The 25,511-nt window shown below is 38.8% G+C and overlaps 2 protein-coding genes across 2 annotated transcripts in view; one reads left to right on the top strand and one right to left on the bottom strand.

Annotated features, from left to right (window-relative positions):
• The window catches only part of LOC134224985 (uncharacterized), a 68,273-nt gene extending 47,352 nt beyond the window's left edge, over positions 1 to 20,921 (bottom strand). Inside the window, exons 1-2 of the mRNA XM_062704705.1 lie at positions 20,723 to 20,921; positions 18,645 to 18,660 (exon numbers count right to left, since the gene is read on the bottom strand). Of these exons, the coding sequence (XP_062560689.1) occupies positions 18,645 to 18,660; positions 20,723 to 20,749 (43 nt within the window). The 5' untranslated portion in view covers positions 20,750 to 20,921. The remainder of the gene's footprint in view (positions 1 to 18,644; positions 18,661 to 20,722) is intronic.
• Positions 17,640 to 20,716, top strand: LOC134224980 (fibrous sheath-interacting protein 2). Its single transcript, XM_062704693.1, has 6 exons — positions 17,640 to 18,045; positions 18,112 to 18,240; positions 18,939 to 19,069; positions 19,136 to 19,285; positions 19,348 to 19,450; positions 19,524 to 20,716. The coding sequence occupies exons 1-6, from the start codon at positions 17,719 to 17,721 to the stop codon at positions 20,709 to 20,711; spliced, it is 2,028 nt and encodes a 675-aa protein (XP_062560677.1). The 5' UTR covers positions 17,640 to 17,718; the 3' UTR covers positions 20,712 to 20,716.
• Positions 20,922 to 25,511: the final 4,590 nt, after the last annotated feature.

The following is a 25,511-nucleotide window of genomic DNA, read 5'->3' on the forward strand; positions in this document are numbered from 1 at the left end:
AATAGTAGTTTGTGCAACTAGTTGCAAAAAGATGATTTTTTCAGCACGAGTTGTACGTTTATCCAACGAGGCTTGCCGAGTTGGATAAATACTACGAGTGCTGAAAAAATCGAGTTTTGCAACGAGTTGCACACGCTATTTTTTGCAATGACGAAAAATGGGCTTTGATATGATAAATCTATACCAAAATTGTACAATCGAATTTACTCCACAAGATCACTCATGCCAATAAATTATGCTGCGGCAGAGAACAATAAGATTCCATCTTATCGTGCCAAATTGCATAGCTTGAAAAGCTATGAAGCGATGAATGCAATTGCCTTTGGAAAATTGTGATGTTATGTCCAACAAACCATTTCATTTATTACGAGACGCTTAGAGTACACTATTTAAACACTCACACTGAATTAGTTTCAGCTAAATGTAGTCAAGTAACTACTGTCCCAATGTAGGTTTTTCATTATAGCACCCAAATGAGTGCTATAATGAATATTATGCAACCCATTTGAGTTGCATAATGGTCATTAAAGCACCCATTCTGTTGGTATGGAAAAGTAGGCCATTTTATCACTCAAATGACAACTGTAAACCAGGTATTATGATCAGGAATTGCAAAAAATTATTATAAAAAATGTTTATGAGAAAGCTACCATATCCTTGAATAACACAATGGAAAATATTTGACATTTCTATTTGTTTGTAGATTCCCGATGAGTGCCAATATTTTTCAATTAATCAAAGCCTACGTTGATTAAAAACTGTAAATATTTTCTACCTCTTGAATGTCAAAAAGGAACTCACTCGGCCGCCATTATCGAGCGCAAAATACTGGATAGAAAATACAGACGTGGTTCCAAATCAAAACTGTTTTTCTCTTAATCTATAATGAAAAGCTTTAAAAATAATGTATTAATGTTTTTCTTGAGCATAACGTGCCACGCAATTCGAGTTGTACAGAAATAACCTGAAGGTAGGCAATCTATCGTTGAAACGTTGAGCGGAACAACACCGGCAGTTGGTAACAGGACTAATTTCCATGGCGTATTTCCAGTGAGACTTTGATTTTGGGCGTAGTACATGTAATTTCCATTTCTGAAGCCAATATACACTTAGCTGCATATTTTGATACATCACATCGAAAAAAAAGTGGTTTTCATCTATAATATGCAAAAAAATCAATTTTTATTGAATATGGGACCTGGGGGCATTATGAACACCCGGGGCAGATTGGCACCCTTCGTATCTTTTGAAATGTATAAAGACACAATATTTTAAATGCCATAAGTATTTCATAAGTATTTCTTGTTAAAATATTTCATAATTCAAAAAGCTTTATTGAAAAAATCCGCAATTTTGCTTTGACACTACAAAATTCCCAACTAACATTTAATGTCAATGTAAATGTTATTTCAACTCGTCTATACGGCTTCAAGCTGAATATGTGTGCTATACATATGATCAAGAACTTCTATTCAATGCTTTTACCAGCAAATCTGGCGAATCTATTCAGCTGTTTTTGACGTGCCTGCACAACTACTTTACAGCATGTTACACAATTTTTTCTCAATCTTTACTAAACCATTTAGTACTATAATTCGCTTCAATGGCGCTTATTCAGATTTTTTGAATCTGTTAAATAAGTTTTATACAGCCACCGAATTCAATTTGATTAAATATTATTTGAGAGGAGAGTAAATTTCGGAGTCTATTAATTTTTTTTTTGTGAAAACTCAAATATCAATTTTGTTGCTACCTAGACTCGAACTCCTGATCTCCTGATTCAATGGCCGCTGCTCTGTCATTACCGTCACTTTGACATATGTAAATAGCAAAGAAAATTATGGATGTGCTTCTTCGCATATCCTATAGGTTGTTTTACTAACGCTATTTTCAGATTCATGCTGTAAAAACGTTATAAAGAGGCCTACATGCTGCTTTCAGCATATAAGCTTAAAAATTATGCTTTCAGCATTATTTCAACCTTTATTCAAACATCTGTCAGCATAGCATGTTCTGTAGGCTAACTTTTATGCATCATCAATCGCTGAAATTGCTTTTAGGCAACATTTTCTCGATCCGTATAGATGCTACTCTGCTGCTAATCGTTTAACAGTAGCCGTCAACAGCAATATCGCTTCTAAATGGCTTGTTTTCTTACACTATCTGCTAGCGTTAATGACAGCGCTCTGTCAGTTGCTATAAGAGCAGGTGAATACTTTCATAGCTGCATTACAGAAATCAATATAGCTCATACACAGCTCTGGCAACGAAAATCAAATGTAAACATTGTGGTTTTGATAGTTCCATACTGATAAGCTATTAAAAGAAGCAGTATAAGGTTTACTTAAACGTTGTGTAATCTTCAAAGATACAGAAGTTGCCTAAAAGCTTATTGTTAGTGCTATTGCTATAACAACAGCGAAAACGTTTTCATTGTGAATGCTACTCACCGTAATATGGGAAGTTGCTAACAAGCAACTCAATTACATACATGAGCTCTTAATCGATCTTAATGAGCTCTTAATGAGCTAATTCAGACAGAGCTGTTTTATGACTATATGAAAGCTACATAAACGATAAAAGATGAAATATATTCCGCACAAACTGACTAGCTGATAGATATTTGGGTAATAGTCGAGTTGAAGTTTAAGGGGAGTTCAGTGCGTGTTGGCTCTTGTTTCGGACAGCAGAACGATCGCGCGATTTGCCGAAATTTTGTGTTTTGTTTTCCCTTAGGACGGTTCGTAAGTAAATTGATTAATATATTTTATTACTTTTACAGCATATACTGTTATTGACAGACGCTCTATATTGTCGAATAGAGCTCCCTATTATTCACCTTTCTCACTAACACAAATTTTCCTTCCGAGACATCTATGAAGGTAGTATGGGTTCCCTGCATCTTCACTAGTAGATGTTGAACTAACATTCCTTCCCTTCCTTCCGTGATTGTAAGGACGTGGCCAGGTATACAACTGCTACTGTATAGGAAAAGGTACTAATCCCAAGTACCAATTTGCGACAATATACAGTAGATTGCTCAATTCAAGCTCTGTTTGGTAAGGGGGCGGGTGTCGCGGGAGAGAGTTCTGTTCGTCGACTTCCCCTCATTTGAATGAAAGTGACAGGCAGGGAGTTTCTTTGCAGTTTATCACCTCAGAATGCAAGTTCGCATTGTTTTCTTTCGTTCTGAAGTGATAAACCAGAGAGAGATCTGCTGCTTGTCACTTTTGTTTAAGGAGAGGGGTCGACGGGGAGAGTCTTCTCTTGCGACATTCGCCCTTATTCCGGATGGAGCTTGAATTGAGCATTGTATAGCCATCCACGATTTGTACAATCACATATGCTATGCTATGCTATGCTAATAGTCGAGTTGAAGTTTAAGGGATTATTTGCGGAGGCTTTTCTTTTATTCTGCATTGGCTGCTTTTATTCAAATATTATACAGCCAAAGGCCAGAAGTTGAAGCTTTTAGCACCAAAATTGTTAGTTGGGTTATAATTTTCATCAATCAGCAAATAAGATCTAGCAAATAAATGACGGTTATTTAGTCGCATATTTTCAGCTTCGAGAAATCTTCAATTATTTCTACTATTCTGAAATCTATGTTTGAATATGTTTTCCAACTTAATAATGTAAAAAAATGGAAATTATAATATGCTTTCACCTTTGGGTGGATTGAACACTCTGCAATGGGGTAGAGCTGAAACCTTCATAGTTGACAAGCATAACCTCAAATTCAAAACAAATCTGACGCGTTCAGTGTTTTTGCTCGTTTCGTTTGAAGTTAGAATCAATAGTTATGGTGCGACTATAAATCTACTAAAAAACGCCGGAAGTGGATCAATACTGCATTGGAAGCCGCAGTGAAGGCGGTAAAATATGAAGGTACGTCAAAAAAAGGAGCTGCTCGAGCATATGGAATTCCCCGTGCGACTCTGATTCGATACCTTCAGCGGGAGGAAGAAATACAAGCACTTGGAGCTTTCGGGCCTGTTTTCACGCCGGCTGAAGAAAACGAATTGATGCAACATTTAATTGCTGCGTCGTCTACTTGCTACGGAATTACTGCTAAGGATGCGAGAAGCTTGGCGTATCAACTCGCGGAGAAAAACAATAAAAAAAACATCCGTTCAACAAGTCCACAATGCTAGCAGGTACCGACTGGTTGCAATCTTTTAGAAAACGACATCCGGAGCTTTCATTACGCACACCGGAGACAACATCGGCTGCCCGAGCTCAAGGATTCAATCGAGTGTCAATAATTCCTTTTTCGAGCTGCTGGAGAAACAGTTGGAATCAGGAAAATTTCCTCCGAGTCGTATTTACAATGTCGATGAAACCTCCGTGTTGACAGTAAGTTGAGAAAGGGATTATTTAAGAATAGTTTTCTTATTGTTAAAAACTATTTACAGGTACAAACTAAGAAATCGAAAGTGCTCGCCCTCAAAGGAAGGAAACAAGTAGGTTGTATTACTTCCGCATATCGAGGGGTTTTGTCGACGGCATGTATGTGCGTTTCGGCAGCGGGACATTTCCTTCCACCCATGCTGATCTTCCCACGATCACGCTTAACGGATCAGTTAAAGAAAGGAGCACCCGCGGAGAGCGTTTTCAGCTGTAATGGATCGGGATGGATGACCATAGCCGATTTCAACCTATGGTTTAACCATTTTTTGGCACAGACCCGTCCTAGTCCACAGGCCCCTGTATTGCTTCTATTGGACGGTCATGCATCCCACGTTAAAAATTTGACACTTATTGAAAAAGCTCGTAATAACAATGTTACCATCCTCTGTTTTCCGCCTCACTGCAGGCTCAAGCTGCAGCCTTTAGATGTGGCCTTTATGGGCTCTTTCAAAACTAATGTTTCAATATCTATTGAAAAATATTTGAAACAGAATCCCGGAAAGGTTGTAACGTTGAACGAAATCAGCAGTTTGTTTGGAAATGCTTTTTCCCAGACAGCTGTTCCTGCCACTGCTATAAACGGATTCAGAAAAACTGGCATCGTGCCATTCAATAAGTATATATTTAACGAAACCGACTTCGCTCCTTCTATGGTAACGGATGTTCCAATAGAAGATGATGGTGATTCTGATGGACCATTTTTAGGATTCGAAGATGATATGAATGGAATGCCGTCTGTTCAATAGACTGGCCCAGGAAACAAAAAGTTGCCTAATTTCATGGGGCACCCCCCAGGATTGTGTCTTTGGGTGAGAAAATCTATCTCTGAAAATTTCAGCTCAATCGCTTGTTGCATAAGCTGGCGCATTTGATTTGAAGTTTGTATGGGGATTTCAGCCAAAATGTATAGGAAAATACACCTCCGTCACTCATTCGATCTGGAAATTGGTTCTGATTGCTCGATTGACCTCAGAATTGCAAAAACGGCAGTTGGTATGCTACAGAACAATTTCACAGAACATTGTATGATGATTAAATGAACTTTTATATAGGTTTCGACTGATGCGATTCGATCAAAAAATCCAAAAATACACAAATCAGCTCCTAATAAATCAGCCGAAAACTATATCAAAGTTCATTTAAGGACATAGTTGGAAGAGTACCACGATGGCAGCCAATATGGCACCGGACCTTCCACGGGCCAACCCCACACCTCCCGCACTCCTCTCCCACCAACATTCGAATGCATCGAACAGCATCGAACAAAAGTTAATTATTCAAATTACTAACCTGTTTACAGCATATTTCCTTACTTCCCGTGATAATGAACATGTTTCTTCAATGAATCCTATGTATTCCGGCTCGAATTGTAGTATAAATTAGCAGTTTCGTGCCAATTTAATAGCCGTCCGCGATTTGTTGGGTTCATCACTGCACTTCACTTCTTCTCAAAGGGCATTGGAAAAATCAAGTTTTTACTCACTTCTCCGCACATGAGCAGCCCGAAATGTTGATAGAATGCAAATTAAACACCACTTTTTGAAATCAGTCACTTATTTGAACCGAAAACTTAGTATAAACTGCTACATTTGCCCGAAAAAAACGATTAAAAACTGATCGCGGAGCGAATGTAAACACCGCGGTGCATCGGCACCGGCAGCAGCAAACTAATAAGTAGGGTGGCTCAAAAAATAATTTTGCTTCGCCACGCTCAGTTGATTATGATTTATAATTTGGGTGTCATCCAATGGTCTGGGCTGGTTTGAATAGGCTTACCGTGCGCAAGTCGTTTCAGGTTTGTATGACAGTTGATATGGGGAGGTTGAATTTAACATTATTCTGATTCTGGCACTCCGTCATTGGGCGATGGCGAGGGGGGAGACCAAATGACGGGATGAAATATTTAAGAGCTTCAACTCCATAGACAATCCATATTGAATGGTCGTTCCAATAGTTGGGAGTCGATTTTAATCGAGGTTGGTTGTCTTTCGCATGATAATTAGGCTTCTCAGAAGGCATCAGTGAAACGTGCAATTCAACAAAATACCCAGAATTTGTCTGTGATATCTATCGTACCAGGGGCAGATACTTCATACAAAAAGTATGACATAAGGGTGAGTATAAAATGCTATATTTGCGTTACGTAATCAATGGATCTTTCCTGCGGTGCGGTTTTCGTTCACTGAAGTCACTGGAATGTTGCTTTCAGCAATGTGGGTTCTTCTTTCGCCAGCGTTTGGAGGTAAAGCGCCGTAATCAGTGTAATAAAAGGTTTAGTTTCCCATTCTAGTTTTCATACAAACCTGAACCGGCTTGCACTCAACCAGTTTTTGTTCAAATCGGTTTTTTTAGGACACTCGGAGCATGGGACGGAATCGAGTGAGCGTGATGATGCTGGGTCGTTTTTTGAATCACCCTACTAATATTCTTTGTTTTTTATAAATACGACACCAATACTACTACAGTATATGAAAGTTTTTACTGTACCAATACTATCAAAGCTTTGTTTTGGTACTCAACCCACCTTCACCTTAATCATCATGGAATGTTCTTCCGCAATGGAAGACACTTCGTGTAAGCATATAAATAAATAATTCCATTCTTTGTTTGCGATACGTTGTTTAGGGACGATTCAAATATGACGTCCACTACTTTTTGAGATTTCTAGACCCCCCCTCCCCCCTCTGTCACGCTTTTTTGTATACCTAGTATATGCAGTGTCACAAAATCTTAGACCCCCTCCCCCCCTAAAACCTGTGACATCATTGTTGAACGACCCCTTACGACTCGGTTTAAATACGATGCAGCACCAGAAGTTGACTGTCAAAGTTGAGCGATACACACTCAACGGAAAACACACAAAATTTAAATAACAAAGTTTAATATTTTTTTAATACTTTTTTTTCAATGTAATTCCTTCCCCTCGGATATGTTACCTCGCCGCGGTGGGTCGGCTTACGCCATTAGCACTGATATGGCAACCAAAGGCATATCCTGTCGTGGTGGTATCACATGTTGACTATTTTTATTTGGTGCCGCGTTACATATCTGGCATTGACGCACTAATTTACGGCATTTGCATGTGTTCCAACGGATCTCGTGTCTTGGAGCCTTGAATGGTAGTGCAGTCATGCAGAGGCCTTTTTCATCAGTGATAATGATGTGAGTCCTCTTCTTTTCGGCAATACTTTTCTGATGCGTTCCATGTGACGATGACTCGTAACCACGCTTACATTTAGCTAGCTAGGCATTTATTAAAAAAACTAAGTATTCAAGATATTCGTAGGGAATCGACTGCTGGATTCACTGGTAGAAGTTTTTCAAAACTAGGAACGTGGTGCCAGTTTTATTTTGTTATGACTCACTTCGAAGAGCAATAATAAAAATACCGCAAATTATAATGATGGTATATGAACAATCTTATGCCGGCTTCATTCACGATAATTTTTACTAATAGTAGGGAATAGGCGTGATGAAGCTTTACTTTGCCACCGAAAAGTGAATCCTATAGCTGACTCATAACTGATCATTAGTACATGATAGATAATGACAGTTAGTTTGGAAACGATCAAGCTACTTATTAGAACATAATAATAGTAATACCTTGACAAAGGAATAACAAAAAATAGACTAAATGCACGAACAGTTTCCACTTTTACAAGACATAACTTACATTGTGTTTGATAGTATTGACACAGGATGAACCAATAACTTAGGCAAACAAAGTAATTCAAGGAACGCATACTTCATACCTTCTGACCATAAAGACAAAAATGACATCGTACAGACCAATCTATATGATTCGGCAATTGAGCCTCCAAAATAAACAAAAGATTTAAAAAAATTCTATATGATTAGGAATGAGATAATGGGAGAGAATATCTATTAGAGTTGTAAATGTAATGTCTTTTGAGCCAGTTCAACAGTGTCTTAATGGACGACATGATCCTTGTACGGCTGGAAAACTGCTTCAAAGTAATTAACTTGTCATTTTTTATAAATCGGGGATTGAACACTTTCTTATACTTGATAAAAAAACTTCCGACTCAGTTTCTTCGATGAAGCATTGGGCAACATGTTCCATGTGAGTTGAAAAAACTGCTTCGGTCGATTTCGAGCGCGTACAATGACAATAGTCGTCTAAATAGCATAAAAACTGACAAAATAGTTTGACTCTGACAATAAAATGACAAAAATTACTTTAAAATATTACGAAGTTAGCTAGCATTAGACCGCTCTGACTATTATGAACATAATTCCCTTCGATTCGTTGCAACAGCGTCTTCTTGGACGACCTGTTTCGTGTACAGCTGGCAAACTGCTTCGAAAGGAATTATGCAACAGTATCATCAAAGGCCTGGTGCAGAGGTTTCTACTCTATTCAGAGTCCCGCCAGTAAACCTCAAAAAAAAAAAAAAAAAATACTTTTTTTTCAATGTAATTTTATTTAGAACACATATATTTGAGGCACATAATTGATGTTTCTAGTGTATGGAAAACAGTAAAAAAAAAAATTAATAAGATCAATGAAAAGTTTATTGTTTTGAAATGTAGTTTCATAATCAAAAAATATTCCAAAACTCATATTCCTTTCAACTTCTTTTTCAATTTTCAACATTTTGCTAATAACGAAATAGGATAGTTTTAACATTTCGTACATTTTTGATAGACAACAAAAAAACAATAAAAACATATTAGAATGAATTAGTAACAATTAAATGCATTGTTGTTATGACGTAAGTACAGTAGAAATATTTTTCTATTGTCAAAAATCTACAACAAATGTACAATAGAAGGAACTGTCTCCTATATAATTTACAATAATTTAATTGGTTATACAATTCAAGTTACTGTAATTTTTTATCCGGGTACTGGTAGGCACGTATTGTTGAATGTTTTTGAAGGTGTCCATTCTACCCCATGGGGGTGTCCATTTTACCCCGGGTATCTCGCGACGTTATCAAAAATGTTAAATTTTAAGTTAGCTTTTTGAATTGAATTTATGTATATTTTTAACTAGTTATCATATCTAACTTATATTAAATTAGTTACAAAAGCATGTAGATGGTATTGATCAGAAGTAAGTTAATTTACAATAAGTGAAACTTGCCAAAATGCTAAGGGTGTCCATAATGCCCCTAGTCCCCCTATTCATAAATAGAAATTGATTTACAAGCTTAAAACTTGGCAAGCAATTTTCTCGGTTTCATGTTAATGGAACTCCGCCCTTTTCAAATGTTGGTCTAGATTTTGTCCGTACAGGTGAATCAAATAATTCCCCCGTTTGTAGAGGAAGCTGGTGGATCTACTGCTCTTCGGTGGGAGAAATGGAGAGAACATTTCGACGCCTATTTGTTGGGAAAAAAAATTCGAGGATCGTGAAGAGTAACTTAGGACCCTAATGCTATTCGGAGGACCGGATGTGCGGAAAATAATTGGAAAGATTGTAGTAGATGAAGAGCATGTAATCAACATTCGCTACCATGCAGCTTTGGATTTATTAGATTAATACTTCATACCACGTGTATCTAAGGCTTACGAGAGGCAAAAATTCCGTCAAATGGGTCCCTGTATCAGAGAAAAACTTGACACTTACGTTGTGTGGCTTCGAAAACAAGCTGTTAATTGTGACTACGGAGAGCAAACAGAAAGCATAATTGTTGATCAAATCATCGCGACAACGAAAGACGAGCAGCTACGCAAGAAATGCCTGGAGAAAGGTCGGTCACTTAACGAAGTTTTCGGAACCAGCCGCACTAGAGTTTCCATCCCGGGACGAAAAATCCCGGGATTTAGGAAAATTTGGGATTTCCCGATTCCCGGGATATGATTTTTGAAATCCCGAAAATACCGGGATACCCGGGACAAAAAATATTTTTTTACTTCAGGCTTATTAATAGTGTTTATGCTCACAATTTTTATTTCCATTGAACGCCCAACGCCGAGGGGAACTCCCTCACAAATAAAACACAAGTCTAGAGTTTTCTTTACCCTATGGCGGTCTACTGACTGATACTTCTGCCAGCAACTGCAGCTCTCTTATATTTAAACAACATGTATCTGCAATATATCACTAGCTAACAATATTCCTTGATATTATAAAAGAGCAGATACATCTAACTGGCGCATTATTCCTACTTATCCTCCGTCTACAACGAGGAGTCGCACACTATCCGATACAATTATCTACATTTCTCCACACAGCCTGAAATATTTTGTAAATTTACATTCATTTTGATGCACATAGGGGAACTGTTCCATTTTCCATCTCACTCACAATCACAAAAATAAGAGACAAACCAAATTCCTTTTCATTGTTTTGTTTTTGACAGGATGGAAATAGGAGCTATGGGATGAAGTGCCGAACCGTTACCCTATTTGGAGCATAAAAAAGACGCAAAAATAAACGTTTTAATCTTAAATCCTTATTGATTTAATTCATTGATTGATGTGAAAATAGTTTTAATACATCAAATAAAGTTTATATTTGGATTTCTATTTTTTTTATTTTGCGATTCTATTTTACGCGTAATTTAATTTTCATTACATAGTGTGCACGCCTCGTCGAGCTTAGTGCAATGCATGATTGCTTTCGTGAGCCCCAGGAAGTTAATACTCCTCCGAACATAATGAGTACACCAGAGTTTGACTTCTTGTCATGAGAATCACCAGCCGATGAGAATCACCGATGCAGACTGATCGACGAACATCTGCAATCCTTCATTTGAAGTACCTAGCTGTAGCTTGTTGTTGCTGGTGGTATACAAATATTGTAATACTTGTGACACATATATGATACCAATATCACTGTACAGCATAAAATCATATGTCTGTCACCCAAAATCACGCTGGTATCACGATAGCACGATGATTTCCGTACCCTGCTCTTCGACCGTTGTATTGTACGAAATAGAACATAATTTGTTGTTTGAAATGTCAAATACGCAGTTTGACATATGAAATAAAAACAAACATTTGCAAGCTGACTGAGTAAAAATCGGTTTTCTGCAATTCCAGATGATATTTTTCACAACATTGCCAAAATAATTATTCGTAAGCCCATTATTTACTACAATTATGCTCTGAAGATGACTTCCTATTTATTTTGCCAGTTCTTGGGTTGTTACCGGGAAGATCTACCGTCACTTTTGCATGATATTCAATGGTTTGAGCTCTGCATCGTGTAGTTTCGAACATTTTGTGCAAGGATTCCATGGGTTTTAATTGGAATGAGGTCTAGGGATTGGAAAGGATGCGGGATCTTTGATTTGCCATTAGTCAGCATCTACTTTTTAAATGGGAAGAATGTTTTGTAACGTTGTTTTGGACAAATTCAAAATTGTATTGTCGGGCCGGCACCAAACCGGACCGCGCGATTGAGCACTCGCGCTGCGACGCAAGTCGCGACAATTTGAAATATTTCATTAGTAGTGCGCATCATGCACGCATGGATGTACTATCATGCGCACTAATCAGAAATGAGTTGCGACGTCTGATAACTGCAGATATTTCATTTTATTGAAAACAAATTTTCGATTTTCTACTATACACGGAATATCTATGACCCAATTGGATGGTGCTGGCTTTATCCTTCAAAATGTCCAAACGAATTAAACGATCAGTGCCGTTTGCACTGAAATCACCCCAAACCATAGAATAGAATGATTAACGTCCGCAGATATAATCGTCCTGCGGAATATTTGCAAGAACTCGCATATTTCTGCTAAAATACCAAAACGAATAATTGGAAAACTTTGACGTTTTCATATCGATGAATGAACCACTGACGCGAATTCACAATCTATTCAAAAAATATGAGTAAATATTGTGTAATACTCAAAAAAAAACTATAGTGACAGTTTATGATTTCTATACATTTTGATGAAAAATATAGTTTTGGAAAGCGGTAGAATCAGTTTCAAAACAAGCTGTCAAATAGATACAACGGTGGAAAGAAAAGATGTGTGTCATCTTGTCACTGTACGCGTACAGCGTGATACAAAAATCATTGTGCGGAAATCATATATCTGTCGATAGTATAATACTCGCTTGGCTTTAGTCCAGTCATGCGAATTTGGGCAGCTTGATTTTTGTGCCAAAATCGATGTGCTGACGGCGATATCTGGTCGCGTGTGTACAGCTACGTACAGGAGACCTCCAATCAAGCTCATGTAGTCATGGTTGTAAGGTAGCTGATCTCCTCCTATCTCCTTCTTCTGTATGTAGCCGGGGTCAAGTGGTATCTTTGACGGTTTCGCTAGTTCCATACCAAAACGTTCTGTCAACCTTCGAATGTACATTTCCTGATTTAGCTTATATCCGGATGGGCTGTTCTCGATCTCCATACCAAGGAAATGACGAATATTTCCAAGATCCGCCACCGTGAAATGTTCTTGAAGAGTTTTCAGAATAGTTTTGAATTCCTTCATTGTCTGAGTTACAATGATCATGTCGTCGACGTAGATTAAAATGTACGCAGCAGAACAATTTTCACGTCGTACGTACAAACACGGATCCGATTCTGTTGGCTGGAACCCCATGGCTTTGAAAACAGTATCGACCTTTCGATTCCATACGCGCGCTGAATGTTTCAGGCCGTACAGGCTCCTCCTCAATCGGCAGACTGTCCTCTCGTCACCGATATGATAAACCTCTGGCTGACGCATATATACGGCTTCTTCCAGTACACCGTTTGAATATGCAGTTTTACCGTCGACGTGTCTTACGATGGATTTCCTTCGACTGGCAACGGTCAGTAATGAAGATTCTTCATAGTCAGGGCCGGATTTAGCCGGAAGGGGGCATCGGGGCCGACAGCTTGTGGGGGCCCCAAAATGTACATAAAAGGTTGGTTTTGGTACATAAGATTTGTGGGGGCCCGGGGCCACGGCCCCTTGCTAAATCCGGCCCTGCATAGTCTTCACGAACTTGCTGAATTGGAGCATCTTGATATTTAATTCGGCTAAATTGTTTTCAAAATCCAAACTCACAAACGTTCTCACTCGATTCGAATTACTCCTCACAGCTACTGGATGTACCAACGTATTGTCACGACACGACTCGCTTACGAAAATTACATCACGGCTCTTGAAAACGTCCTTCTTCAACGGATCAAAAAGTCGATAGGCTTTGCTCTGGTCATCAAAACCAACTAGAATACACTCCTTCGATTTTACATCCAATTTCCTCCGCTTTTGCTTGGGAATTTGTGCCAGTGCCTTCGTGCTAAAAATTCGCATGCGTGATAGATCAGGCTTGCGTCCATACCAGACTTCTTGTGGTGTCAATTCCTGACCTTTGCAAGGGGATCTATTGATTACGTACGTTGCAGCTGCTACCGCTTCCGCCCAGAAAGATTTCGGTAGTTTCGCCTCAAACAGCATACATTTCGCTCGTGCAACGACGGTTCGGTTCACTCGCTCCGCCAATCCATTTTGCTCCGGAGTATATTCGGTTGATTTTTGATGGATTATTCCTGCTTCGGCCAGACGTTTTTGAAATAAATGGTTACAGTATTCCTTACCGTTGTCACTTCGAAGTACTTTTAGCTTGAATCCGGTCTGATTGTCAGCTAAGGCACGGAACTGGTCGAACGCGTGTAAAACTTCTGTTATAGATTTGGACTTCAGGAAGTAGATAAACTTGTCCAATTGTCCAATCTTGTCCAATCGTCGACAAACGACACATAATACCGGCTTCCACCCAATGAGGGTTCTTCCATTGGTCCGCATATATCCGTGTGAACAAGCTGCAATGGTCCAGTAGCCCGGTGTTCGTTTTTAGGAAATGGGAGACGGGTATGCCTACCCATAGCACACACCGTACAATTGCTGATTTCTGATTCCTAGAAACCCTACTCCTCTGACAAGAGGATTGTTTCAGACTACGAACATTGAAATGGCCCATTCTTTTGTGCCAGAGATCCAAATTCACCGGTGTTCCTGCAAGCGACAAAGTTTTTCGATCGCTGGATCCCTCAAATCGAAATAATCCTTTCTTCATGTTGTGGAATCCAGTGGCAATTACATCGCCTTCGAAATCAATAACTTTGACGCCTTGATTGGTGAACCGAACTTCATGGCCACGCCAAACGATTTGACTCACAGATTGTTCGACATTGTCGGTATAAGCTTGACATTCTTGACATCGATCGGAGGATTTTTCGGACAGCTTTTGGGGAAGAGCCTGACAGTTCCAGTGGCAGTTATCTTCATCACACCTTTATCGGCTGCTACAACATCGCCACTTACCGGCACCTTGTTAATCAGTAAATTACGATTCATAGTAAAATGATCCGATGGATCGACGATGGATCGGGTGATGTGCGTAGTTCGAGTTTCAGGGGCATTCTCGGGCCCCTTCGAAACCCGCAGAAGGTTACGGCAAGGTGATGGTCTTTCGTGTTTGCTATTCAACATCGCTTTGGAAGGGGTAATACGAAGAGCAGGGATTAACACGAGTGGTACAATTTTCAATAAGTCCGTCCAGCTATTTGGTTTCGCCGACGACATAGATATTATGGCACGTAACTTTGAGAAGATGGAGGAAGCCTACATCAGACTGAAGAGGGAAGCTAAGCGGATCGGACTAGTCATCAACACGTCGAAGACGAAGTACATGATAGGAAGAGGTTCAAGAGAAGACAATGTGTGCCACCCACCGCGAGTTTGCATCGGTGGTGACGAAATCGAGGTGGTAGAAGAATTTGTGTACTTGGGCTCACTGGTGACTGCCGAAAATGACACCAGCAGAGAAATTCGGAGACGCATAGTGGCTGGAAATCGTACGTACTTTGGACTCCGCAAGACGCTCCGATCGAATAGAGTTCGCCGCCGTACCAAACTGACAATCTACAAAACGCTAATTAGACCGGTAGTCCTCTACGGACACGAGACCTGGACGATGCTCGTGGAGGACCAACGCGCACTTGGAGTTTTCGAAAGGAAAGTGCTGCGTACCATCTATGGTGGGGTGCAGATGGCGGACGGTACGTGGAGGAGGCGAATGAACCGCGAATTGCATCAGCTGTTGGGAGAACCATCCATCGTTCACACCGCGAAAATCGGACGACTGCGATGGGCCGGGCACGTAGCCAGAATGTCGGACAGTAACTCGGTGAAAATGGTTCTCGACAACGATCCGACGGGCACAAGAAGGCGAGGTGCGCAGCGGGCAAGGTGGATCGATCAGGTGGAAGATGACTTGCGGACCCTCCGTAGACTGCGTGGTTGGCGACGTGTAGCCATGGACCGAGCCGAATGGAGAAGACTCTTATATACCGCACTGGCCACTTCGGCCTTAGTCTGATTAAATCTTCTTATATATAAAAATGAAATGGTCTGTGTTCGTATCCGCATAACTCGAAAACGACTGGATGTATTTTTTCATTTCTTCAGCAGAAACATTCGTTATAGTTTCCGACGGGTTTATATGATATTTCCTAATGCAAAAATTACGAGTAAAGTTGAGCAAATCGTGAAAAACTAAAATTGTGATTCCTATGCGAACTTTGCATGGGCAGTTCGGAACACACATTCTCGCCTACTATGCGGGACAACGTCTGCCGGGTCGACTAGTAATAAATAATAATAGTAAAATGATCCGACGCACCAGAGTCAAACACCCAACCTTCGCTGTAATTGCAGGGGTTCGTTGAGAGGATCGAGTAGAATGCTGATCCCTTCTTCTTATCGCTTTTTACTTGACAATCTCTAGCAATGTGCCCGTATCTATGACAACGTTTGCATTTCGGACCTTTTGGCCTTTCAGCTGACCGGTTTTTGGTTACGCTTTGCTTCAAATTTGATTGAAATGGCTTTCTTCCGATAAACGCCGGGCGGTGGGCGGTGGAAATGATTTCCGTCACATACGCTTCCATATTTCCGCACGACGAAAGGGACGTGGTGATGAGCTTCATGAGCAGCGCTACCCGACGAATCAGACACCATACACGCGTACAAAAAAAAATGAGATTGAGCAACGACTGCTATGCGCAGATAAAATTAAGCGCACGCGAGTCTCACGAAGCTTGTAAACCTCACATTATCATTGGTGAGTCGTATTGAGACATCTCAATGCGATCAGCTCATGCGCTGTTTGCCATGGTAAACTTTTGCAAATAACAGCAAAGGTGCGTAAAACCGCTTGGGCGGAAAATTTTCATTCAATAATATCGTCGCCTAAGTAACGCCAGCTATGCATTCCTAGCGCATGAGATGAGTCTCATGAGGCGTACATTGAGACACGCCCACTCAGTTATTTTATTCGCGAGCTAGCTTCTCTCGTTGCACTGAATCTGTGCTACGTGAGCTTTTGTTGCTCATGGCACACTGTCTCATCTATGTATACACGAGAATTAAGAGACTCTGGTCTTCAAATGCTGCTTCAAGCTTCGCCCAAACCTCACGGGCCGTTTTCGCGTCCTTAACATGTACGTAGTTTACCGGATCCAAAAGAAGAATAATCTTCGCTCGAGCTCTTCTGCACTTCTTCGCGTCAACCGCCGGTAGAGTTCCATCCGCATTGGGAGTCGGCTTCACAACTATCCATAGCTCTTCCAGCTCAAGATAAGTTTCCACAGCGAACTTCCAAATGGGTCAGTTCTCACGGCCACTCAACCGCTCGACTGAAGGTTCTTGAAAGGTTCTGGATTTGCTGTGAAACCGCATTTTGTTCAGCAGCTTCGTTTGGCATTTTGCTTCTACAATCTTTTTCTATTACTGGGCCAATAACCTATTGGAATGGCAGTAAAACGAACTACTTGTTGCAATGGTAGAAGTAGAAGTGAAAATTTTATTTAATTGACATATGATTGCTTAGATTACCGTTCGATCTGCACGCCTACTGTTCATTTTATTCTCCAACAAAAACAATAAATATGCTCAACCGCTAAGGTTTGAGTTATATACCCTACCAGTTATCAATAATAAAACATTTTATTGCGTAGACGTTTGATTTTGTATGCGCCGGTTGTTAAGTTAATACGCGCATGTTGTCACCGTACTCAATTTCATGTAAATTGCATAGGGCAATAGACGAATCCAAGTAAAATAAGAAGAAGACAATCGACGGTGTTAACTTTGAATGGTCCAGTCCCGTCCCAATAACTAAAGTAATCTTCAATCATCTACGCCGGACATTAGCCAAATCTTTTCTTTGCCCTTCAAAAAATAAAGCGCAGATTAAAACAGTTGATTCAAAAGTATGCTTCTATTAAATAAATATCCTAGCTACTATTGAAACACACTCCGATTTATTAAACCTCATCGAAGTAGTCCTGAGACGACCGACACGAAGCATCATTTGAAAATGTCAAACTTTTTGCAACTTCGCCGCCCAACAACCTACTCCAAAGTGTTGGAAACGGTGCCAAAACCGGAGAGAGCCTTACCCCGACACGGAGGTCTACCGCTATGGGAAAAACTAACTCTTGATCGAAAACTCCCTTCCAATGCGTGCCCAATCCATCCACCGACGTTCTCGCGCGGGTTCCTCGGGCAGCCCCTGTGGGACAACAAACCCATCGATTTTGGGTTTGACCTGACCGATCCACACGGCCGGAGTGTGTCGCACGCTTACCAACCGTTGCACGATAAACAGCTGGCGGATTTCTACCGCGGTTCTGAAATACGCAACGTGAGAATTCGATATTCACCGGATAGAATTAAACAAAATTAAAATTAATATTTAAACAACATTTAGATTCTGAAACAGCAACAATTGATAACCGACGAAAATGATGCCATCTGCACTCTGGAGGAGTTCAATCGGTACCGGTTTTATCTTTGGAAACTACATAAGCATGAAATTCGCAAAGAGTTTCAAAAATTGGTGAGTAGTTTACGCTTTCCTTTAAACGATTTTTTTTTTCAAAGGTTTCAAATTGAAAGTAAATCATCTTTGATAAAAATTCTGGCTAGTACAAAACGAAAAAAAGTATTTAATTTGTCAATCAAGTCAATAGTTGCTCTATTGACTTCAAAAGTTTCACTATTTTGGTAGAATAAATATGAAAGCAGTATAATGAAACCAGTCGTGTAGACGTATGTGCTGTGGAATGAGGGTTCGATTCCCACCCGGGTAAGGAAAAAACTTTTCGTAAAGCTGGAAATTCTTCACTGGTAGGTATATTGGGTGTTGCGTAAATGTCCTGTCCCGTGCTAAAAGGTATGCTAATTTAGAACTGCTGAATGAGTTACGTTACTAGAAAGAAATAAAATATCTGGATCTCTTACCTTTTCGCCACAGTATCTAAAAAAAAAGATATTTTAGTTACTAGATAAAGATTGTCGCTGTCGTCGCTGTCCGGAACATCTTTTGCTGGCGAGGATAGGGGAGCTAAATGTCAAAGAAGGAAAATCCATACGATTTGACAGGTATGTACCACACATGTTTCGGACAGCAGAACAAAGGGAACAGTAGCGACAATCTTTATCTAGTAACTAAAATATCTTTTTCTAAAAAGCAAAAAAAAACATAAATAAATAAATACACACTAATAATAATTGAATTCAATATTTACGTTTCAGGATAAAATACGATGGGAAGAGTACCGCGACAAGAAAGCTGTTCTGCATATCAAGAAGCACTACGACATTGAGGACAAATACGAGCGTAAACGATGCAGGGCACGCATTTTGAGAGAAGCAAAACGAACAAAGTATGTGAATCAAAGTATAATGTTCTTTGATTATATTAAACTAAATTATAACCAAATCATGTCTAGAGCTTTGAAGGCCATTTCCAAATATCAAAAGAAAATGAAAAGATTTATGGAATGTCGAAATGCGTTTAAACTATCCAATCTAAACGAAGGGCACCTACGCATGTTGCAAGTTCGTTACAATAATGCATTACTCAAGGCATCTCGAAAATCGTAAGTGGAATAAAAGCCAATGCTATAGTTATACATTGGTAATAAATTGTGAATTTTAACAGATATCGTCTACGTTTGAAACGAAAACTTCGTGATCAGGATTCATTACGCACCCGAAGACTATCCGTCATGAAGAAACGGATAAGAGAATCAATTAAAATTACGGTAAAGCTTAACAACACCTCCTTGTTTTAAGAGGTTTTTTTTTTAAGACAAATCTAAAATATTAACTTTACAGAAGAAAGAGAGACACAAGATGCTTTTCATGTCGGCTCAACGTGCAGAAGCCAACCGGTTGGCACTTTTGCAAAGTTTCATAAAGCACAAGCACAACAATGTCGAACGACGAATGATCCGATCGGCCAAACTTCAGGAGCGTTCAGAGCGGCAACTAACCAGCAGGAAGGCACGAAACCTTGCCAGCAAATACGACAGACGTTCCAGGCCTGCGATGATGCGAGCCATGCTGAAAGCATGGCATAACGTCCGCATTCGCCAACCGGACCTAAGCCGACAACTGTCGCGCGCCTCGGTTGAACAGGCCGTCAACATTGCCTACAGCATCCACACCACCATCAGTCCCAACATCAGCAGCACCCAAATAATCGACACTGCCAGACAACTGATCAGCGACTTTGCCAACATGCCTCAGGAGCAACTACCGCTGGATCAATACACCATCCGTTACACCAGTGAAGCCCTACTGAAAATACTGGAACAAACCAAAGAGCAAGTGATACGCGCCGGGTGCTATCTCATCGAGCAGGTGGCAACTAAAATGCGCAATCGAATTGAATCCGACGAACAACAACGCCACTCAACACTGTGCGGCCCTTGGAATGCACGCTGGAAACGCTCCTCCCTGTCGAGTCGATCCACAAGCCACCGGGTATCGATAGGAAATGTCCAAATCGTAGACGAAATTGAAACCGATCAAGAACATTTCAAAAAATCTCGCCTACGACCACCCACCCCCGTTACATCCATTACATCTCTTGTCGAGCACATTGTGGAAACCGACGAGACCATCCTGGAATCTTCCAGTGAAACCCTGGAAGTGCCTTCCTTCGTAGCGGTTGCCATAGAGAGACGAGCCACGGCCGGCGACCACCCGTTGATACATCTAACCTTCCGACAGAAACGGTTCCTGGAGATGAACCTGATCAAGTTCAAGGCTATCATCCTTCGCAACGTGGAAACTCGCTCGCTGGCCGCTATCGATGTGATGCGACTGGAAATCGTCCGCCGGAAGTTACGCTGCCCAAGCGAGGCCACGACGAAGGAAAGCATTGCGCGCGAAACGGCACGATGCATTTTGGTGTTCCCCAAGGAGGATAAGAAATATGCCGAGCTACTTTTGGACACCATAAACCTGCTGGTGTGCGAAGTTTGCGACGAGTTGGAGGACATTCTGAATGCGCCGTAGATTTTGCTTACCTGAGTTGGGGAAATGAGTGGAAACATATTTCGACTGATTTCACAAAATTTCAATGTTATCACTTTCGGAGACTTTGTGTAAAATTTTAGCGATGGTATTTTTCACAGATATTTATAAAATGCATAACGTTTTCTATCAATCGTTATCGTATTCAACACAATAAAATAAAAAATATAGAAATAATATACCTACAAAAAATAATAATCGCGCACGTAATAAGTAATAAAATTAATTAAATAAATTAAATTTAATTAATTTTTCTTCTCTGACCAATTCGACTAATCAAAACAAAGGAGAATTTTGCGTCGACTTCGCGAACAGGAAAAGTTTAAATTTTAAAGCTTTTATACTCCGACAAATTAGTGCTTTACTAAGCCATTTTCTTGCACAGGTTAAAAGGAAACTACACAAAATAAAAATTATTGTCAGATTTTCTGGATTCCCGGCCAACCATTCGTCAAGCTCCTTCAAAGTTATTTATAGAAAATAAAATGATTTTATCGGTATTTCTTTACACTAAATTATTCACAAAAAAAGATATAAATCTTAATGAATCGTTATCACAGTTCATGTAAAGTATGATATCAAAGCAATGATATACTTTGACAAAGTATTTCGAATATGAGCATCGCTACATCTTTACCACTAAATAAATTGCAATAACGATATAAATATTCATGAAATGTTATCAGATTTCTGATGAAGTACGATCTCAACGTTATGATACATTTTGACATCGAATTTTACTGTTAAACATCGCTGCCCCTTCATCACTTTTTAGTTCATCGATTCATATCGTTGGATACCAAAACATCGATGGACATTTTGCGGTTTGTTTATATCCCAGAAAATTTAGAAATTTTCTGAAAAATGATTTGAATGAATGTTGAATGGAACGACATTCGGGTTTCAATTGTAAAAGCCATAATATAGATCCAATTTATGAACAAATAACCCGCAGTAGTCGTTTTATATGTTAACATTTAAGTAAATAAGATGAATATGAAAATGGTAAAGTGAGAAATAATTCCTCTATATGCAAGTGATATTCGAATAAAAATTTCAAGGCTTAGAATGCTAATGCAATTTAGCTACTTACAGTCATCACTTCTTTGTGGGCTAGTGGTTAAGTTCTCTGGGCAAATTTATAATATCATCACTTCAGGTTCGATTCCCGATTAAGCAAATAAATGGAAAAAATGTAAAAATGAACCTCTGAAGAACCATTTTTTTTTTGTTTTTGTTGATAATTTTGACAGGTCGATAAAGTAGAAGTGTGAAAAAATATATCTTTTTGGCGGTATCAATTGATATCGATATTTTGGAAAAGATCGATAACAATTTTCCGTGTTTTGACTTTTGACTAATTTAAAATTCTTCATGAAATGGCATCGATCGCTATCGACGGTTGATATGAAAACCTTTAAAGATCTAAATGAAGAATTTTGAAGAAAATTGAAGAAATGGTTGGTCGGATATGATACATCTGCGCGGCGTTTGTAATGTTCCCAAATGGGTACTTGCACAAAACTTCACGCGGCGAATGACTGTCGAAAGGTATTTACGGCCGCGCCAAACGATACACCGCAATGCTATTCACCCACACAGAAAGAAAAATCATTAATGAAATTAAAAAAAACCATTGGTTTAAATGAAAAATTGCGTTGGTTCTTTTTCGTAGAGAGGTGCGTATGTTTAAAATAAAAGTACAGAAACTTTTGCGTCAGCAATGGTTCAAAAGTGGAATGTCACTCTGAAATCAAAAGTTTAAACTTTCAAAACAAAACTGTACAACTGTCAGATCCAAATGGTCCCACTGTAAAAAAAACTGTCAGATATTTTAATTTGGAAATTGAATTTCATTTTGCCCCAAAGAAACCTCCCTCCCATTACCATTTTTTCATATTTTCTTTCAAAATGTAATTTAACCGCAATCATCTTAATTTTGTTTTATTTAATTATTTATAGCAACTTTTCTATCATGTTGTGTTGTAGTCTAAGGTAAACTGGGTAAACTTCCGAAATTGTTGCTGGCCTTTTCCGGGCCACTTGTTGGGCTGCGCATTTTGACATGCAAATAAATTCTTTCTCTCCGATCAAAAATGACGAAATATTTATCTGTAAGAAAAGAAACTTGCATCAGTAATAAAAATATGCTCATAATGTCAACCAGAAAAAGCCGCATCTAACTTCGTCCTCGCCATCGAAGCTCCGGAGTTGGGGCTACTTTGGATGGCTGTAGTAAGTTTACACACTGTTGTCTACTGTTTATATTCTTGATTATCAAATTTTACTTACCTCCCAATTCCGTAAGATGCCTCTGTATATTTGTCAGGTCGGCGCTGTCCTGAAAACCGAAACCGTCGACGTTCCGCTGAATGATCACCATTCCGCAGAGCTGAGGCTCAATTATAGAATGTTCCGCACTTGCATGGATTACGATTATGTTTTTGTTTCGATTATTACAGATCTATAATAAATTTTACTTCGGATTTCTTGCCAGATATCTAAAGATTATAGCTTATGCTAGCGTACTGAAGTGAAAATGTAGCAAAATATGCAAAACTAGCTTATGTACAAGCGAAAGAGAGCGTGAACAAAGAGAGCCTCTCTTTTGCACATACGACCTATTCTCAAAGCAATCTAGAGTTGAGCCATAATACGAATTTAATTATAATAATGGTACTGAACCATAATCGTACTATAGTCTGATAACGTTATGGCCATAGTGACTAGAGATCATTCAAATCGGCATTTTCAACAAAAGATATTTTAGGATAGGGGAGCTAAATGTCAAAGAAGGAAAATCCATACGATTTGACAGATTGGTACCCAACATGTTCCGGACAGCAGAACAAAGGGAACCGAAGCGACAATCTTTATCTACTCAATACACTCATAAAAGTTTGATTTTCCTTGTATAATATTTGTGTGTGAGTGCTCAATCTGAAAACAAATAGACGTCAAATCATGGCGGGAATCGATTTAGTGTACACGCTTGCATGTGACTAACGAGTAATGGATTATAACTGGGTAAATTTCAGTTACAAAAATCAAAAGTTACTAGATAAAGATTATCGCTGTCGTCGCTGTCCGGAACATCTTTTGCTGGCGAGGATAGGGGAGCTAAATGTCAAAGAAGGAAAATCCATACGATTTGACAGGTATGTACCACACATGTTTCAGACAGCAGAACAAAGGGAACCGAAGCGACAATCTTTATCTAGTAACTAATATCTTTTCAAAAATCGATCAACCCGAAATGAGAGTGAGTGTGAGAAAAAGAAGCGGGCAAATCACAATCTACACATAACTCTTCAAATTGATGAAATCGGCAATAACTAAAATATCTTTTATTCAACATTAGGTATACACACAAAAAAATCGTTGGTGCAAATAAAAGAAACGTTGGTAAAATTAAGAAAATTAGTTAGTGATTTTCAGTAGAAAGTATAGGATTGTTAATTCTACCAATGCAAAAATTGTCACTTCTGCATAAACATTGACAAGCGTTAAATCTTTCAAAATAACATTTTCCTCTCAAAACAAAATGTGCATTTACATTAGAATCAACTAGTGATACTTTCAAAACAACAAGTCATTTTCACTTTTATTTTCACATGTGCATTTTCAATTTAGGTTGCAAAAGAAATAAACAAATTTAAAATTGATTATTTTTTTCCTATATTTTATTGTCGAATAATGCATATGATCCCAGCAAACCAGCAGTCGTATAAGGATGTCAGAATGAAATTATATAAATATCCAGAAAAAGTTAGAATCATATTGAATGCAATATAAAGTTAATTAAAATTGTATATGATACGAATTTGTAATTTTATTATGATCTCCATGACGAAATTATATATGTGTTTATTGTATGTCAAGATGAAGTTATTTAACTTCTTACATAAATAAAGTTATAAATGAGGTAATTTCGAATCATTTTAAATCATATAATTAACATCAAACATATTAAGTAGAATGGTGTATTCTACGATTGATGTGTTTTCCGATGAAAAGAAATTGTCATGTAGAAATATGAAAAAACTGATTCATGGCACAACAATATGCGCGGAGTTGTTCAACGCTACAAACCAATAGTCATTGCGAGTTTGCAAACTAATTAAAAAAAAGTCATAAAGAATTAAATAAATATCCGAATCAAATTGCATAAAGGTTATTTTGAATTATATATGAATCAGTAAGAAATATTATAAATGAAGCCATTTGAAGTCAGATTGAGTTACAAATCCAAACTTTATAATACGTTGTGCAATTTTTTGTTCGCAATGTATGTGTTCATGTGGCTTTGAGGATTGTTGGTGGACTTGCATCTCGAAGATCTTTGAATCGAAACTGGGCAAGTCCGTTATTTCGAAATTCGTAATTGCAGAATAATAAAAAGTGAACTTTAAAAACATTATGAGAATTCAGCTTCATCAATGGATCAGTGATTTTTTTTGCCACAGTCGTTCAATTTACCTTATATTACTGAAAAAAATGCATATTGCCAAACAGATTTTTTAGGTATGGCTACTTTCAAGTTGTTAAAGTTACAATGTTGAGTTATAAATTGATACATACGAAGTCATAAAAAACGATAAACATAGTTATAAACGAAGTTGTATTAAGGATCTTTTTAGTTCATATGAAATCATATAAAAAAGAAAATTTATTCCGCATGTACGTATATGGCCTCCAAATTTGTACGTATAGGTGGAATCTATGCATTTTATATGATCTTTTTTGACCGAATAAGTATTTACTTAACTGGATTGCAAATGA

This window comes from Armigeres subalbatus, chromosome 3 (genome assembly GCF_024139115.2).
Source record: "Armigeres subalbatus isolate Guangzhou_Male chromosome 3, GZ_Asu_2, whole genome shotgun sequence".
NCBI lineage: Eukaryota > Metazoa > Arthropoda > Insecta > Diptera > Culicidae > Armigeres > Armigeres subalbatus.